Source organism: Lagopus leucura, unplaced genomic scaffold (assembly GCF_019238085.1).
Source record: "Lagopus leucura isolate 7727_CA_CO unplaced genomic scaffold, USGS_WTPT01 Super-Scaffold_100001, whole genome shotgun sequence".
Classification (NCBI taxonomy): Eukaryota; Metazoa; Chordata; class Aves; order Galliformes; family Phasianidae; genus Lagopus; species Lagopus leucura.
In genome coordinates, this window is record NW_024962262.1 from 74,290,694 (window position 1) to 74,309,627 (window position 18,934).

The window sequence follows — 18,934 nt, forward strand, 5'->3', positions numbered from 1 at the left end:
TCGTGGAATCATAGAATCACAGAATGGCTTTGTTTGGAAGGGACCTCAGAAATAATCTAGTTCCAAACCTTTGCCATGGGCAGGATTGCCAACCATTACTTCAGGCACTAGATCAGGCTGTCCAGGGCCCTATCCAACCTGGCCTTGGAACAGAGAGCCCAGGACTGCATCAGTAGTGACAGTGGATAGTTGCATCATTCGCACTCTGATTTAAACACAGTGAAATCACAGAGAATTCTTCCACTTAGAATCATAGAATCATAGAATCATAGAATCACTAAGGTTGGAAAAGACCTAAAAGATCACCCAGTCCAACCGTTCACCTATTCCCAATAGCTCCCACTAAACCATGTCCCTCAACACAACATCCAGTCTTTCCTTGAACACCCCCAGGGTCGGTGACTCCACCACCTCCCTGGGCAGTTCATTCCAGTGCCTGACCACCCTTTCTGAAAAGTAATACTTCCTCATGTCTAGCCTGAATCTCCCCTGCCGTAGCTTGAAACCATCCCCCCTGGTCCTATCACTAATGACACGAGAGAAGAGGCCGACCCCCAGCTCACCACAACCTCCCTTCAGGAAGTTATAGAGAGCAATGAGGTCTCCCCTGAGCCTCCTCTTCTCTAGGCTGAACATTCCCAGCTCCTTCAGCCTCTCCTCATATGGCCTGTGTTCCAGACCCCTCACCAGCTTTGTTGCCCTCCTTTGAACACGTTCCAGGGCCTCAATATCTTTCTTGCAGTGAGGGGCTTGTTTCAGCACTGTCAATATTTCCTCTCTTGAGCAGTCAGGCTGAAATAATCTAACATCTAGGTCCCACCAAATCCTTCACACAACTGAAGAAGACAGGACAGGAAGCTTCATACAAATGCTCCAGGTAATTTAGCGGGTATCTCAAACTGAACACTGTGGTCAACCTGGGAACTTCCCGTGAGTGTAAACACCTTCAATAATAAATAGCAAAGACAGTTTTCAGACAGGTTTAATACTTCGACAACTGCTAGGAGGGTAACTTGAGCAGAATAGCATGCTCAATAAAAGAATAACTGTTAATTTCACTACCAGACTGACATTTACAACAGTTCCTCGATAATATTTCCAGGCAAATTAGTTTTGATCTATTTCAGAAATATTATCATACCAACATCTGCAAATTTAATTTTTCCATATGTGCTGGATGTGGACAAATGTCAGAAAGAAAAATAATCTCAGAGCATGACCTTTAAGGAAGACGCTATTGGCATAAAGCAGTCCTTACCCAGGAAATACATAATAAATTAAAGTTACCATAAAACAACTGCTTTGTAGGCAACGTTGTCAGCCTTTTCAAAAGGAATCATGACTGTTGGTCTGAGTTCATTACGCAGCTTCCAAAGATTAACAAAAGTTAAATATGTGACACCGAGTTATTACTGTAATATAACAATAATCACGTCCCTAATTTCCGAGACAGCATTAAGATGTCTTCACCTAATATCAACAAACTAAAATTTAACTATATATTTTCATAGTTATTAAATTGTCCAAGTGTAATATAAGTACTTCAGGTGCCTTGTCCTGCTGTAAATTATCTAAGAGAGATCTTAAATTTTAAGTACTGTACTTCATGCACATAAACAGGGAGAGTGTGCTTAATGCTCTATCAATCACCAGACCCATTTCCTGGCAAAAGAATTTTCTTTCCTTTTCCTTCATACTGTGCAAGTGTCCAGTATGTCAGCCTTTGTCTTTTCTTTTTTCACTGCTTGACAAATATTTCTGTAATCACAAGGAAGGTGCTGTAAGCTTAAAAGTAAGGAGTAAGAACTGCTGTATCTATAGCAAAGATGCACTCTACAAAGCTTCAGTGGTAATTAATAAAAAGCCAAGTGTCTTCAAAAGCCAAATAGTTTTTCTCTTAATCATCATTTCACAATTCACCGAAGTTTTAGAAGGCAGAATAAATTCAAATTGCTAACTGGGAACAGAGTGAGACCAAGCAATGCCTTCTATTCTGTGGGGAAAAAAAGAAGAAAAAAAAAAACATTTCAATTTTACATCACAGTGAGGACACAAAAAAAAAACCTTTTTTTTTTTTTTTTTTTTTTTTGCAAAGCAACTTGCATGCATACTGGATGAAAAGAAAGCCATAAGAGAGCCAGTCCTAGGGGAAAGGCTCTGCAGAGGGGTATCTCTTTTGGAGCATCTTTTCTTACCACGGCAGACCCTGCAGCTTGTTCACACAAAAGGCTGAGGAGTCCTCCTGATGAATTCTAGTTTTCCTTCTGCTCCTGCTTCAGATCCAAATGACTTCTGATCCCCTAAAGCCAGAGATAAGGATGAGAGCCTGAAAGAAGCAGACAGACATGCATGCTGTCCTGTCCCCTTATCGTGTCTGATGGTAGCTGGCAGCATCACCTTAGTGCCTCCTGCTGTACGAAACAGACCTCCCCAAAAACTTCAGTAGTGTGCACTGCTCTTCCTTCTTTCCATTTTTCCTTAGCTAATGATGAAACAACTCCTCCCAACCAATCAGTCCTACGATGTTAACAGTATTCAATCCTAAAAAAAAAAAAAAAAAAAAAAAAAAGAGCTACAAGGAGACATGAAAAAGGCGGGATCACTCAGCTTCCATGCTGTTCACAGCAATAGTACATCTTCTAACAAGAGAGGATTCTCAAAGGCAGTGTGTAAAAATAAAACACAGCTCTTGTGGTCTAAACAGAACTATTTAGGTTAAAAACAACCCACCAAACTCTCACATCTCTGTTTAGTGTAATGAAATATATCCTTAGATTTATACACAAAAATTACCTTCATGTCTTGCATGTACATGAATCATGCCCCCCCTTGATTAATACATGTTTTACCTTCAGAAGGAACTTAATATAGACATCATCAAGGATAACATGTAGTGTTATTTTATTTTCCACCAAGTCCTATGCTGTTCTCTTCAGCATCCTAGTCCTGTCATGACAGTACCTGAAGCCATTTGGTTAGCAACAAACAAGCTTGCTGAGTTACAGCTCAGTCAGCACTGAAAACCAAATTAGCGCATGCCAGCATAATGCTGGACAATACCTCTGCCTCTTGAAGTCAGGCAGTGAACAAAAGAATACACTAACACAAGCATGTTGTTTTCACACCACTAGAGCAGTTTTCAAAGTAAACCCACCAAGTTTGTTCAAAAATTCCAGGCAATTAATGGTTGGTGTATGCTGGACAGACACTGTCCTGGAATGCTGTGGTTTGTGGACACGCATGCCATATAAAAACCTAAAGCATTGCTTAACAACTACTTCTAGACCCTTTTCTTTAGTTTTGTGGATTATTTCACATTTTCTATCCATGACTGAACAGCAAACTGCCAGAATAAGAGTCTTATCTCTCATAAAATGGAAGAATAACACTTCTGTCTCTTTCTTTCCAGGATTTCTTGTAATAGCCAGGATGTGTGAAAAATTAACTCAGGAACAAAATTCCCACAGTCCCGAAACATTCCACAGATTCATGAAGCATTCCACATTTTTCTTAGGACAAGAATGAACGAATTCAAGTTGTGCCACGGGAGGTTCAGGTTGGATATTAGGAAGAATTTCTCCTCAGCAAGAGCGGTGATGCAGTGGCACAGGCTGCCCAGGGAGGTGGTGCAGTCACCGTCCCTGGAGGTGTTCAGGAGCCGTGTGGATGTTGCACTGAGGGACGTGGGCAGTGCGCGTGGTAGGGTGGGTTCAGCACTAGATCGCATGTATAACCGCACGCACGTACAACCATACGCACTGACAGAAAAGCGCGCTGGCCGCCATATTGCCGCCTGCCTAACCGCACCGCGCATGCCCCCAGCGGCGGGCCCGCCATTGCCCCTCCGCTCGCGTGCCGCCGAGTCACGTGTCTCCCGGCAGAGCTGGCGGCGGCGCTCGAGCTCCCCCCGGCGGGCCGCGGGGAGCCGTCCGTGTGAGACAGGGAGAGCAGGGCAGGGGAGCGGGGAGGCGGCGGGCAGCAGGCAGCAGGCAGCAGGTGAGGCGGCGTCGCGCGGAGGGGTGTCTCTCCCGCCCTACATAGCAGTGCGTGTGGGCGCCCTCTTCGTGAGTGCCAGCGCCCCCTTGGCTTGGTGGGGGTCGGCCGTTGGGAGCAGAAGGGGCGGGGTTAGCTCCGGCTGCTGCGTTCCGCTCGCCTCGGCCCTGAGCCCGCAGCCTGCCCAGTGTCGTTAGAGCGGGCCCAGGGGCGTAAGAACCCGATTTGTAAGGACCGCTTCATATCAGGATATTGAATTTCAAGAGATTATTCATTGATGGGCTGTTCACGAGGGTTGATAGTGATAGGACAAGGTGGAATGGTTTTAAACTGAGACAGGGGAGGTTTAGGTTAGCTATTAGGAGGAAGTTTTTCACACAGAGGGTGGTGAGGCACTGGAACAGGTTGCCCAAGGAGGCTGTGGATGCCCCATCCCTGGAGGCATTCAAGGCCAGGCTGGATGTGGCTCTGGGCAGCCTGGTCTGCTGGTTGGCGACCCTGCACACAGCAGGGGGTTGAAACTGAATGATCTTTGTGGTCCTTTTCAACCCAGGTCATTCTGTGATTCTATCATCATTCCTTTTAAGTGGTAGATAGGTGGGTTTAATGGACAAATGGAACAAAATTATCTTTACCAACCACCTAGTAGGAGACAAAGCAGTGGTCTGTATGCTGTGCTATGTTGCAAGTCCAGCGAGGTTACTGTCCCTCTGTACTTGGCACTGGTGAGGCTGCACCTTGAGAGCCCTGTTCAGTTTTGGTCCCCTCACTACAAGAAAGACATCGAGGCCCTGGAATGTGTCCAGAGAAGGGCAGCAGAACTGTGAGGGGTCTGGAGCACAAGTCTGTTGGGAAGCAGCTGGGGTTATTCACTGGAATTCCGCAATGAAAAGCATAGTTCCAGTTTATGTTGCGCTGAGTTTGTAGAAAGGCAGTAAAGCTCTGATCTTTTGGGAAGCAAGACGTGCATAACAAACCTGTGCCGCTGTTGCTATGGCAGGAGAAAGCTGTATTGTGATTTAATTTCCATTTACATTGTAATACTACTAGTATTGCTTCAGTAGAAATTAACAAGAAATTCAGAATTCACTGTTAGTCTGCAAAAGAGAGTATACTGGTCTGTATTTTTTTGTAGGGATTTCTTTGGTTCCAATAATATAATAAGACTTGAACAAGCTGTATAAGTTCACATAAACATACATAATATGATTTTTAAAAAATGTGTTTGTAGGTTTGTTTATAATGTATCTGCATCTGAAGAAATAGAAAGTGGTTTTATACGATGCTGACTAACACCATAGGACATCATTTAATGGTACATCAAGCAATGATTCCAAGAAGCCTGAAGCCGTTTTCCTATATTTGTGGCAATAGAATGTTGTCAGGCTACAAACCTAAAAGGAACGTCAAGGACTCTTACAAAATTCTTGAGCTTGAGGAAGGATGTTCACTCGATGATATCAGAAATTCGTACCGAAGTCTTGCCAAAAAGTACCATCCAGACAGCGGTTCCATCACAGCAGATCCTGCAGCATTTGTGAAAGTAGAAGAAGCGTACAGAGTTGTGCTTAATGATGTGGCAAACAAAAAGAAATCCACTGAGAATAAGGAAGAGGAGGAGGAAGACCAGCTCAAATCAAACGCGCCACAGCATAGACACTACTTGAGTTTTGAAGGTGTTGGTTATGGAACACCAAGCCAAAGAGAAAAACAGTACATGCAGTTCAGAGTAGACCGTGCTACTGAGCAAGTGTTGGCGTACCGAACACGGAGACTTGAAAACCAGCACATTGCAACGGACCTTATGAGAGCCAAGGATGTGAGACAGAGCAAAAAAGTGAAGATAACTCAGGCAGTTGAACGGTTGGTCGAGGACCTCATCCAGGAATCAATGGCAAAAGGAGATTTTGACAACCTCAGCGGGAAAGGAAAGCCTTTGCAGAAGTTTTCGTATTGTCCGCACATCGATCCTATGACTCACAACCTGAACAGGATTCTGATAGACAACGGATACCAGCCGGAGTGGATCCTCCTGCAGAAAGAAATCCGGGAAACAATCGAGCGATTAAGAAAGAGCTTAGTGGAATCCAGGAGTAAGCTTGGAGAGCCAATGACTCCGTATAGGCAAAAGGAATGGAATCACATCTGTGAGCAGTTCGTGGAAGATATCAGGAAGTTAAACAAAAGAATTGACAGCTTCAATTTAGTTGTTCCTATTCTGAGCAGACAAATGGTGCACTTCAGTGCAGACAGAGAAATCATTCGAGCACAAAAGACCTACGAAGCTTTGATGGAAAGCACGGAGACTTCTGATTCAGACACAAAGGAAAATGAAGGGGAAGGGGTTAAACGGTTTGGGTGGAAGTCTTCTCTCCTGAAGTGGTTAAATACTACGTTGAAATAAGATCATATTAGCTCACCTCTCTTGTCATGTTTTTGAATGCACTTTATAACTAAAACCTGTAGCATGAGAGAAATTTCAGATTCACTGAAAATGTAAAATCCACCTGGCTGTTACACCTCTTAAAGGAATTGGGGTGCCTGATGTTCACTTGTGGGTAATTAATTCTTTGTGAATGCTGCTAAGGAACAAGTGAATTCAGTTCTCCTATTGCAGCCCATTTTTCCTTCTGCTTAAATCAAAATTTGTGCTTTTCGGTGTATAATGATTTAATGATTTGTACAATGCTGTTATTCCTGTAACGTGAAACCGACATGTAAGTAAAAACACTGTAAGGACAAAGTGGAAGTAAAATTCTGACTGTGCCCTTTACTTTGACCTTTATCCTTCCTTGTTTAAATGTCCTTTGGATAGCAGGCTGAGAAACATCAGGTTTTAATTCTCATTATGTTCCACGGGAATTGGATGTGAATTGCTGTTTAAATGAACGCAGTGACCGATGTGAAAAGCGCTAATTGTAAGTTGGATTCATTGCACGAGCGTAAATAGGAACCGGATTCCAATAAATCTGACTCTGATGGAATCCATTTTGGCTCTCCATGAAGTTAAGTATCAGCAGTTTAAATACTGAAGTTGCCGTAATGGATGAGTCAGCATTCGGAATGGCTTTTGTGTACCTTTTAAAGCTACTTGGTTCTAATGGAGCAGATGAGACCTGATTCTCGGCACTTAGAGCCGGCCGTGTGCCTGTAGCATGAAAAGCTGCCAGGTGCAAAAGCCACTTTTTCAATAATTATAATGACGATTAAAAAAAAGAAAGACCAACAAGGAATGGTAGTTTATATTTGCTCTAGATGTGGGATGGAGCAATTCAGTTTCAGTGTCACTGCTGTGTTTTGTCTTCATCTCTCTGAAGTCCGGCTATCCAACCTTTTGTGCCAGGCGGAGTTTGTTCTGAGGGTTGTTTGAAGTTTGTGCTGAGGATTCTGGTGCCGCCTCTTTCAGCGTTACGGGAAGAAAGCGACGCGAAGGGCACCGAGCCCCGCGCACAGGGGAGCAGCACCGGAGGGGGCAGGGCCGCCCCCGCCCGGGGATACGGAGGGGGCGGAGCTTCGCTCGTGAAGGCGGAGGCGCAGCCCAATCGTTGCGCTCCTTCCTCGCCCGGCCTCCAGTGACGTGCGGTACCGGCTTCCTATTGGAGGAGGGCCGCGTCGCTCGCCGGTCAGCCCGGGCTTTTGCCCCGCCCCCCCGGCAGGCGGAAGAGTCTCGCGCAGGACGGGGGTACGTGAGACCGCCGCTTCCCGCTCGCGCCGCGGTAGGGGGCGAAGAGGTGTGGGAGCAGGGGGGCTACGGGGGGCGGCAGGGGCTCGCGCGCTCGGCTCCCGCTCTCCGCTCAACGGCTCCCGCTTCCCGCCGCGTCTTCTCACCGTCCCCTCTCGCTGCTGGGGGAAGCTCGGGCCGGTACCTTCCGTCCCGGACGGGGCAACGCGCGGCAGCTCTACGCTCTCCGGGCTCGAGGGCCCGGCCGCGCCGCCCGCCCCGGTGCCGTGACCTTTTGGCGGAGTCGCGGGCCTGGGCTGGGGGCGGGGACGTGGAGGTCCGTAGGCCGCCCTCAGCGTGACGGCCGCCGGCGGGGCTTGGGTCGCCGCTGTGGGGGCTTGAGCCCCTCGGGGTAACGGAGCGGTCACGGCACCTTGGAGCCGGGCGTCGTGCTGAGGGCTGCGGGGGGCCGTTGTCCGTTCGATGCCTTGGCCCCTTAGCCGTAGGGTTATTAATCGGAAAGTTCCTGTCCTTTCTTTTACCGCCGTGCCTGAAACGCAGGCGATACGGTATTGTGTGTGCGAAACTGAAAGTGAAACTCACGTGGTGGCAGAAATGGGGGAGTGGTGCAGCGGAGACCACTGGCACAGAGCGGGGTAGAAGTGCTACTGTAAGGTCCTTGCAGTGACTGCCGAGTATCCTCTGCTCCTCCACTAGTTCTTGTGCATTGCATGTATATGGCTTACAGCGTGTTCAAACCGATGTCTTGTGAAAGGTGCTTTCTCCTTCCCTGAGGAAAGGAGGAAGGAATATGTTCTTCATGGCTTTCAGTGGCTCTTCCTCTGGCCTGTCTTTTGCTTTCTGCTTGGAAATAGCAGGCCCCATTATTTGTAGCCTAGCAGTATTGCAGCCTAAGACAGTTTTCCCTGTGCAGGTTTTTTCGCTTCCTTATCACTGCTTTCACATTTTGTTCACGTGGAACCAGTCTTTTTGGGGGAGAGAACCTAACTTTACGAAGAAACTTTTATGTTCCAGGCCTCATGTGGTATGTTGTTTTGCCTCATTCAAGTGAATGATACCCTAGTTGCTTTAACCCAGGTGCTGGCACCTACTGAATGTTATTTCTGCAGCAGCTATAACTGTCCTAGTTATTTTTTAGGCCCAGTTTGTTCTTGCTTGGACAGGGACGGTGTTGTCCTCTCATAGACAGAAATATCTGTCTGTGGTGGGCATGGAGTGAGGAAACGCTCAGTCACGCAGGAAGGGATGGTGCATCACTGCCTTTAGTTGTGTGACTGTGAAGTCTCTACACATGCAGATCTATAGAAATATGAAGACAAATGTTATTTTTACTCTTGCATGGCACTCTTCTGAGGTGATTGTATGAGAGACTTCTTTGCAGAATTCTGCGTGGCATCAGTTAATGTTTACATCATATAAGGAAAAAGGGCAGAGACATCAGCTCCTTTATCCCCATTGCTGCCAGAAGCCCACACTAGCACTCCTCTTTGTGAAATCAAAGCATTAGACACATGTAGAAATAATTCCAAACTTCTTGTCTGTCTTGTGTTGCAAAAACACTATGCTATGTTTCCCAATGTCTGCCATTCTAGTGAAAGAGGAAAATTGTACAGTCAGTTACAAGTCTTTGCTGTTGAAAGACTGCCAGCAGATAGTGCTTATCTCATCTCTTCGCATCATCGAGGTGCTTTTCTTCTCAGCACAAAGATGAGGTTACAGCAAAGTGTAGGTTGGTGAGTCAGTATTTCTGGTAAAACATGCTTTGGTAGAAAGCTGCTCCATATCTTAAAATGTATATTAAAAAAAATATTTTAAAAAAGATCAGTGCAGCACTAGAATCATAGAATCACAGAATGGCCTGGGTTGACAAGGACCACAATGATCATCCAGTTTCAACCCCCTGCTGTGTGCAGGGTCACCAACCAGCAGACCAGGCTGCCCAGAGCCACATCCAGCCTGGCCTTCAATGCCTCCAGGGATGGGGCATCCACAGCCTCCTTGGGCACTATGTTCGCTCACTTGTCACTTATGCAGTTGTGAAAATTCTGTTTGATACTGAAAACAGTTGAGAGGGGTTTTGTCTCAGATTTTTCATGTGACCAAAATGCCTCTGTTTTGTTTTTAAACTTAGTGCTTAAACGTGTTTAGTAAGTAAGAGGATCGTGCCATGTGTTAAGTTTATCGTGACTGACTTGGTGGTGTTGAATGGGTCTTACTGTGTGATGTACGTACTATGTACATACGTATGTTAGTACTGTGTACCAGATGCCACCTGTTATTTGCTTTGAACATTGGTTTAATTAAATTGGCTGGCCAAGCAAACCATTTAACACCTTTAAGTACATCAGTACTATTAAAACTGTGTGTTACGGGAAAAGAATCTGAAAGAAAATACAGATTTGAAAAAATAGGTCTTCAAAAAGTATGGAATCATAGACTCATTAAGGCAGGAAAAGATCTCTAAGATCCCCCAGTCCAACCACCAGCCCACCCCCCCCACGCGCACTGCCCATGTCCCTCAGTGCCACATCCACACGGCTCCTGAACACCTCAGGGACGGTGACTGCACCACCTCCCTGGGCAGCCTGTGCCACTGCAGCACTGCTCTTGCTGAGAAGAAATTGTTCCTAATACCCAACCTGAACCTCCCTGGCACAACTTGAGGCCATTCCCTTTGTCCTATCACTGTTAGCCAGGAGCAGAGACTGACCCCCACCTCACCACAGCATCCTCTCAGGTGGTTGTAGAGATTGATGAGATCTCTCCTGAGCCTCCTCTTCTCCAGGCTGAGCAACCCTAGCTCCCTCAGCTGCTCCTTCTGAGGGTATTAGCAGGCAAGATAATAAATTTGGTGGATTTGACAGAAGTGCCATTGTTCTCAGTAGAGAAGGAAAAAAACAAAACCAACAAAAACATGCTGCATTACCTACTCCTGCTTGTGGCCAGCTGTACTGCAGAGCATAATCTGTATAGTCCGCAGTGAAGACAGTGACAGGAGCCATGGGCTGCATTCTGCCCTGAGTGGTCAAGAGGGTGCGAGGGGAAGAGAGAGATTCTGGCAGGAAGGGTAGATTTCTGCTTGAGGAAGATAAACAGTTTCATGGACTGAAGAGGAACAAATGAAGTACATATGGAATCATTTTGAGAGTGCAAAACAAGGAAGGGCCACCCGAGCACTGATGAACTTTGCTTTCATCTATGTGTGAAGATCTGTGACTGATCATCCGGCTGCAGAGGAGGACATCCCTTACCCTTGGTATTAGTTGTTTCACTGAGGTGATCGCTTTTCCACTGTGATAGAAAGACACTATATTCTCTTTTTTGTTTGGAGACAGGAAATACAGGCATCTTATCTAAGATTCCTTTGTCAGACTCAAAGATCAGGTTCTGCTCTGCATGTGAAATCCTGCCCAGTGTCTCTTACTCTTTTTTTTAACTGCCAGTGATAGGATTACAGTTCAGTGGTGAAACTTAGGGTGAAATGTTTTTGCTTTTTTGGCTCCCACTTTTGTTTCTATACGTTACAAATAAATAAGCAGTATGTTTACATCTCAGGTACGATGCATCGAGTGCAGTGCTCACGTGCTGATTTTATATTGTAATTCTGTTTGTGATGGAGTTTGCCCTATTTAATGAAGCTCAATGGAACAGCTATAGAATGTGTGGAATACTTCTGCAAAAGTATACATTTTAAAGACTGCTCATGACAGTTTGTCAAACATCTTGAGTTTTTACCATTCTGTGCTAAATACATTCTTGGCCATGTTTCAGGTACTTAGAACGCTGCTGTTAATGGAAGAATTCATGTGTAAGTGCAGAACAAGAGCAGCAGTCTAATCTGTGAGGAAATGGCAGGATTCTTGGACAACTTCCGGTGGCCAGAATGTGAGTGTATTGACTGGAGTGAAAGAAGAAATGCCATTGCTTCCATAGTTGCTGGTGTATTGGTAAGTTATGAATACGTCAGTGTTTGCTCATCTGTGAGAAGAGCTGGGTCGAAACCATGCTGACAAATTTGGAAATACAACAAAGTTATTTTTGTAAAATTTTGTGGAGTTTTGCTGTTAACTGCACCTTGATCCAGCGTATTTCTCAGATTGTTTTTTTCCCTAAGTATAACCATTAGCCATCCTTTTTTACGAATCACATAAATTTGCATTGTATTTAATTTTCCAGGCTGGATGTGGCTCTGGGCAGCCCGGTCTGGTGGTTGGCAACCCTGCCTATGGCAGGGGGATTGAATCTGGATGATCATTGTGGTCCTTTTCAACCCAGGCCATTCTATGATCGCAATAATAATAAACTGGTCCTACTATCTCTTCTTTAAAAAAAGATTGCAATTCCTAATGGAGTTTTGGCAAAATAACTTACATTATTCATAGTTTATGTTTCGGATCCTTGTCCTTAAAGTAGTACAGAGAACTCAGCCATAGGCTGAGGTGTAATTGAATAGAAACAGAACCAATTCTCCAGTGCTTCTGTGAAAACATCCACTTTAAGGTATAATGCAGAACTTGCTTATCAAACATTTAGTCTGACTTGAAGCTAGTCACTTTCTCTGTCAGTATTTGATAATGGAAAATTAAATGATGTACAGAAACATTTGACATGTTTTGTCAGTCTGTTATTGTGCCCTTCCTGCCTCATAGTACTGGTATTATTTATTTCTAGTTTTTCACAGGTTGGTGGATAATGATAGATGCTGCAGTAGTTTACCCAAAGCCAGAGCAAATGAACCACGCGTTCCATACCTGTGGGGTGTTTTCAACACTAGCTTTTTTCATGTAAGTGTATATAGAAGGGAGTTCTTTCACTGTATAGTAAATGTGAGCTCTTAAACACCATCTTTACTAGACCATATACATATGGTAAAACTTTGTTATAAATTACTTCTGAGTAATCTTGTATCTGTTGTGACGATGTAAACGTGGCAAGCTTGAGGGGAAGTAATGGGTTTTAGTGAAAAGAAATGAGTTTTAATTGGAGAGAAAAAAAGGATACTTATGGATATTCACAGCCTTCTTGTTATTTGGTATTTTGAAGTTGGTTTTTCTTCCTCAGCAGTCTAATTTAAGAAAATAAATGGTCCCCCCCTTACAGGACACGTCTCACTTGAAGATCTCTGCTATTCATTGCAAAGCAGAGACATCAAAGAGCATTTTACAGTCATGAGACTACTGTGTTACTGACCATTATTGTTCCTGAAAAGTGACTTTAGTGCTACTAAAAACTTAAACAGATGGCCAAAAAATGACCAGCAATGTTTCAGTCACTTTAAAAAAAGGCAGTTCTGATTTTTCAGCTTACAGGTCTGTTAATGCAAACATTTAGGTAAACTTCAGCAGGAATATAGGGTTTGCTTGAAGGCCAGTTGGGATCCTTCCATTAGGGGTGATGTAATACTGTGTGACCGTACAGAATGGCAGTAATTCTTCCAGAGTTTTTTCTACCTTTAAAAAAACAAACAAACAAACAAATGAGAGCTTTATACTTGGGATTTTTAACTGATAACTTGAAATGTCCATGCTTTTTTTGTTCCTAGGATAAATGCTGTATCAAATGCACAGGTGAGAGGAGACAGCTACAGTGATGGATGCTTAGGAAGAACAGGTAAATTAAAATAATGCTGGGTTAAAGGACTGATGTTTTAAGGAATTGTTGTTTTGTTTTCATGCAGTGGTTAAATAATAATCAGAAGCTAAGAAGTAGGACAAAGGTTCTGTTAATTCTTTACAAAATTAACATTTGAAGGTAAGTACTGTCATTGTTAAAAGGCAAATTTGGGAAAATTTGATCTCTTTATAGTGTGAACACCTGAAGTTTTCTCTGCTTGTCCCGTATACTTGTTCAGAGAAATAAATTTCTGCCTAGTGGTAAGCAATGGACCTGAGTTCCTTCTGAATCTGTTATTTTAGAGTGCACTGCAAACATTGTTTCCTCGGTATGTCACCCACTGTGTGATGTCTGTAGGCCTGCTGCTCTCTCTCTTCTTTCATTCATAATTCCCTTACTATTTCCTATGTGGCTCCCAGCATCAGTTTTCATGTGATCTGCAGGACGTCTCATGGGAAATCTGGGAGGATTTACTCATTTGTACGAGGCTACGATGCCTTCCTGTGTTTCATTCTTAAGTCTGCTGGAGTGAATCTTTGCACATAAAGATTTTTCCTTTACCATGAGTGAGCAAGTTGGTTATTTGCAGAGGCTTCATCCTCCGTTCTGAGTGGGCAATGTCTCGCAGTGCGGGGTCTCCAGCATTTCAATTAATTATCTACCTTGACCTTTCCTTGAGGAGGATGGCATGTAAGGGAAAGGGACCTCTTGGGTCACCGAGTAAATCAAGGGATTTCACCCATATGAAAATACCTTTCTGAAGTAAACACAGGAAGGGTTTTTTGTGTACCTTATCAGGATGCCATCCTTACCTCAGAAAAACAATAGCTTTGGCAGTGTACCTCTTAAGTAGTCCACTCCGTGTGACGTTAGATGATGTTACGGGCATTTCCTTCAGATGAGGAGAAATTTCTGGTAACTGCTAATATCCACCTCCTATCTACCTTGTTAAAGAAGACAATTTTTGGATGATGTTATCCTTTACACAGGGTTTTACCCTTTCCTTTTGAACCTTCTGTGTCTGATCGTATGTCACTACATGTACACTATCACCACTACGTGGTTCTCAGGGCTTTTAATATTTCCTGCAGGTGCTCGTGTTTGGCTCTTCATTGGCTTTATGCTGATGTTTGGTTCACTCATTGCTTCAATGTGGATTCTTTTTGGAGCATATGTTACACAGAGTAAGTTTCTTTATTGATTAGTTTTAGAAATGGGTTTCACTGCTTTGTGGAAGTATCATCAAGTTTGATGTGAAGTATTCTGTTTCAGCTTGGTATGTATCTTGTGATATGGTGGTTTGTTTATGAGCTTCATTTTCCTGAAGGCTGTGAATATGAAAATCTGTAACGTGTTGAACCCTTCACAGTCCTTTACTGTATGGATTTGAGGATTGCTTGATGAAATTGAAGTTAGGAACTACCACAATGAACCATTTCAAGCAGTTCAGATATATACAAGTGTTCTATATAAAATACAGACACTGGTAGCTGTTATTCAGGAACTGCTACCAAGTACTGTTTTAAGAGCAAACCAAGCAAAACCAAAAAGCAACCAAACACAATGCCCGAACTCTTGATTGAAATCTAAAAGTGTTTTTAAAATTACACATTGTCTTCTGGCATTGAACTTTATTTTCAGATACAGAAAATACTTCTGCTGAAAGACAGAATATCTAGAAGAGTGGAAGTGTGGTCTGTCCTTGCTAGAGCAATGCAAAGCACCTACTTTTCTTGTTGGTGATGAGTGTTTTAGAAACCCTTTCCTGCACAAAAGAATCTTAATATTTCCTTTGTTACTTTGCAGACATCAATGTTTACCCTGGATTAGCAGTGTTTTTCCAGAATGCATTGATATTTTTCAGGTAAGATAGCTGGATCAGTTTCCTTCCTTTTGAAGGAGTATTGCACACACCTGCTTTCATCCACATAGGTACTTCTGGAAATTTAATTCTAACCAAAGCTCACACCAGACTTGATCTTTGACAATGTGGAGCTCTGCTGACAGTGCAGAGCCCCATTTCAGTTAATTACCCGCTCTGATCTTCGCTTGAGGAGTGAAACCTGTGAGGCAGAGATCACTTGGGTCACAGAGTAAACTGGCACAATATAGAGAACTGATGTGATGATATTAATCATTTTATAAACAGATCCAATTATTACTTTTCTTACTCTGCTATCACTTACTACCCTGTTTGCTCCAGTGCTTAGAAGCAATTCTTTAATTACCCCTTCTTAGAGACAGAGCACTGTTCAGAGATTCATGTTCTTGTTTATAGAATCATAGAATGGCTTAGGTTGGAGGAGACCTCAAGGATCATCTAGATCCAACCCCTGCTGTGGTGCCCCCCATCAGTTCAGGCTGCCCTGGGCCCCATTCCAGCCTGGCCTTGAGCGCCTCCAGGAATGGGGCACCCACAACCTCTCTGAGCAACTTGTTCCAGTGCCTCAACACTCTCTAAGTAAAAAGTTTCTTCTTAACATCTAACCTAAATTTCCCCTCTGTTGTCTTCAAGCCATTCCCCTTTGTCCTATCACTATCAGGCCACGTAAAATGCCAGTTCCCCTCCAGCTTGTAAGCTCCCTTAAAGTACTGGAAGGCCACAATGAGGTCTTCCTGGAGCCTTCTCATTTCCAAGCTATGCAAGCCCAACTCCCTCAAGCTTTCTTTACAGGAGAGGTGCTCCAGCCCATTGATCATCTTCGTGGCTGTCCTCCGGAGCCTGTCCTACAGCTCTGCTTATTCTTGTAGGATGGGGCCTCACAAGGGCAGGGTAGAGAGGGACCGTCACCTCCCTCTCCCTTCTGGCCACCCCTCTGTTATTGCCATGCAACCAATTCTTTATCCACCTAACAGTCCAAGCCTTGTTAGTCCAGTTCTTTCTGGACTAGTGTATGTATGACTAAGTGATGACAATTTTCTGGGTGAAATATTCAGTGTCTGTGACACAATGGATAATGGCAATATCCTCTCTGTACAACAAACGCCTTAGCATCTCTCCTGCCAGCAGTAGGTGAGACATCCTATTGCCTTTTTCTTTACTATTTCATAGCAATGGCTAGCTTATCTAATACCTGATAGACTTAAATTTGTTCCTGATGGGTGAAAAGTTCCCTGGACATTCTCTGATTTACAACTTCCTCTTTTGGAAGTTCTTATCCGCCTAAGTTAGTGTGCTGTTTTCCTTCTAGTACTGTGTTAAATGCTGGGCAGTGATCACTACTGCCTGACTCTTCTATGACTTTGTTTGGAAAACCAGTTATGTTCTTGTGCAAAACAGCAGTTCCTAAATCTGTTCTGTGCTCTTGCATGACTAAAGTCAAGAAACAGAAAAATAGATACTAATGTGAATAGAAGTTAAAATTGCTGGAAGGACATTGATTTTTACTGTGTAACAGTGTAAGATTGTACGTTAACTATTAAAATGCCCTTTTCCTCTTTGTGTATGGCCTGATTTTTTTTTTTTTTTTTTTCCCTTTCTTTTTCAGTACTCTGATCTACAAGTTTGGAAGAACAGAGGAGTTATGGGGATGAGAGATCACAATACAGCATTGTCTATTCCATAGTTGCTCTGTTGTACTCTGTATGTAGATATTTACGTTTATTTGTTCTCGTTTCGCTTTCTAAATAGTATGAACTGAGACAAACTACGATTTCTGTAATAAGCTCCCTCTTTTCATAGGACAGATTTGTGAATATGTACATATGACTGTATATATCTCAAAAAGGGAAAGTCAGGCTTTCTGAAATCTTCAGGCTTATTTCTTCAAATACATGAGTTTCCATTGACTGTTAAGACTCGATCTTCCAAACCTTCACACATGTGAGAGGCTTCAGTTGAACTGCAAGTGAGTAAGCAGGATGGAAGGGATTGATATCTTTATGCGTAGGTGAGCTATTCCTGATTATTAAGAGCTGACAGTAAGGGCTGCTTGTATACCTGGAGGGGAGTGGTAGCTCGTGGAAGTGACCTTTTATTTCCTGAGGGTAAATTCTACTGTATGCTGAGTTAAGGGTTGAGTTTTATGTTTTTCTGAACAGTTATATCCAATTAAGCAGCTTTTTTTTGTGTGTAAAAGGTTATGAGTTTTTAAACAAGACCCTATTTTAAGTAGGTTCTGCATGACCAATCCAGCTGTACTTGATTACCATTGCACAAATGAAACTTGGTAGCAGCACGGAATTTATTTCTTGCTGTTCAGTGTAATAGATGCCAATCAGTATTTATTGTACATACTAGAATTTCAAAAACCCTGCAACTGCTGCCAATTGTTAGGGAATAGAAAGAATAGGTGAGAATCAGACTGACAGCTTAAAAATTATGCTCAAATAGATTTTCTTCAGGGGAAGCTTTTTGTTGAGAAATGAGCGGTTCTGCTGCCACCTATTATTACCTTAGGTAGTGGAACAGGTGAGTACTTCAGATGGGAATATAGCAGATTGCGTTATTGCTAACAGTCTTACCTTGAAATAAGTGCCAGTTTTAGGACTGTTGCTTGCCCCAGTTTAAATGTATTTATGTTCCAAATTTCGCAGGTATTTTATAGGGTATTTTATAGGAATGTGTTCACTATTGGAATCCATTTTCCTCGAGCTGGAGTATACAGAAAGGAGAACAGCAGTGTTTTATGGCTTTGGACTGATGTTGTATATTCATCTTGCTGTTGGTGACTTCCTTGTAATTCTATGTGTTTTTAAAGCAGTTGAATCTACCTTGTGTCTGAAAGCTTTTATAACTTTCCATGTATCAAGATTGCTGACCAAGCGGCATTAAACTTCAGAACGTAACATACGTGCATGGTTACTGCATACCGTTAGTCATCTAATTGCTCCCTTGGGGGAATCTTTCCAGTGAACAGAGTATGAAGCAAATACTGCAGCTGAAACTGTGCTACTGGCTAGACTAACTTCCATCCTCATTGTGTCATCCTGCAGTGAGTTACCGTATATTCACTGGTGTTAATCACAGCTTTGTACATACATTGTCTGGTTGGTTGTAATTCCAGAAAATTGCAATAAACTTTATCTTATGTTCTCCAAATAATGAACATCAGCAGATAATTGGGCAGTAGTAGTCTACTGAACAGCTGAAGTGATTCAGACTTTTAAGAGAGTCTTGCAAAACCTCATATTTAAAACCAAGGTTTTTGTTTTCATGTCTCCCACATTCTCATACAGGAGAATGGTTGTTGGCTTTTCTGAGTGAGAAACAAAGGTAGCCTCTAACTAATTCCAGTCTATGTCTGACATCTGACACTTGAACAGCACAAGCTGAGGTAAACGCTTCACTCTGGAAGAACTCTTCCAGTGTACCTTACTGTAAGTTTCTAGTTAAGAAACTTTTTTTAAGAGTACCCAGCAACGTGCTTCTTTCTGAGGTTTTCTCTGTTTTCTTCCGGAAGCTCGCTTGCTGTCTGCATAGCTGCTGATAGGAGACACTGTAGAAGCTGCATCTCTTCCAGCAGCTGAAGCTCAGAATGTATTTGGTGTAAGAAACATGCGGAGAACATGAACGTGTGCTAACATTATTCAGAGTAACCCTAGGACTTCTACAGCATGGATTGTTCCAGCAGAGTCCAAGATGATCAGGAGTTGCACATTGTAGGTTACACCTTGGCCTGCTATGGTTGGCAGTTATGAAGCTTA

The 18,934-nt window shown here is 43.3% G+C and overlaps 2 protein-coding genes across 5 annotated transcripts; both read left to right on the top strand.

Annotated features, from left to right (window-relative positions):
- Window positions 1-3,911: 3,911 nt before the first annotated feature.
- DNAJC28 (DnaJ heat shock protein family (Hsp40) member C28) lies at window positions 3,912-6,766 on the top strand. The gene is made up of 2 exons (XM_042866379.1): window positions 3,912-3,996; window positions 5,225-6,766. The coding sequence occupies exon 2, from the start codon at window positions 5,276-5,278 to the stop codon at window positions 6,395-6,397; it is 1,122 nt and encodes a 373-aa protein (XP_042722313.1). The 5' UTR covers window positions 3,912-3,996; window positions 5,225-5,275; the 3' UTR covers window positions 6,398-6,766.
- On the top strand, window positions 3,970-18,329 carry TMEM50B (transmembrane protein 50B). 4 transcript variants are annotated; one of them, XM_042866384.1, is made up of 7 exons: window positions 3,970-3,996; window positions 11,447-11,622; window positions 12,347-12,459; window positions 13,218-13,285; window positions 14,380-14,472; window positions 15,095-15,152; window positions 16,777-18,329. In XM_042866384.1, the coding sequence occupies exons 2-7, from the start codon at window positions 11,524-11,526 to the stop codon at window positions 16,820-16,822; spliced, it is 477 nt and encodes a 158-aa protein (XP_042722318.1). In that variant the 5' UTR covers window positions 3,970-3,996; window positions 11,447-11,523; the 3' UTR covers window positions 16,823-18,329. The 4 variants fall into 4 exon arrangements, with proteins under 4 accessions (XP_042722318.1, XP_042722315.1, XP_042722316.1 ...); XM_042866381.1 differs by lacking the exon at window positions 3,970-3,996 and adding an exon at window positions 7,604-7,675; XM_042866382.1 differs by lacking the exon at window positions 3,970-3,996 and adding an exon at window positions 7,641-7,724.
- Window positions 18,330-18,934: the final 605 nt, after the last annotated feature.

Excerpts from the sequence above, each read along its gene's own strand:
- TMEM50B (XM_042866384.1), top strand. The coding sequence starts at position 11,524 with ATGGCAGGATTCTTGGACAACTTCCGGTGGCCAGAATGTGAGTGTATT. Across the intron at positions 13,286-14,379 it reads TGGATGCTTAGGAAGAACAG|GTGCTCGTGTTTGGCTCTTC; the intron begins GTAAATTAAAAT and ends TATTTCCTGCAG. Across the intron at positions 15,153-16,776 it reads AATGCATTGATATTTTTCAG|TACTCTGATCTACAAGTTTG; the intron begins GTAAGATAGCTG and ends TTTCTTTTTCAG.
- DNAJC28 (XM_042866379.1), top strand. The coding sequence starts at position 5,276 with ATGCTGACTAACACCATAGGACATCATTTAATGGTACATCAAGCAATG.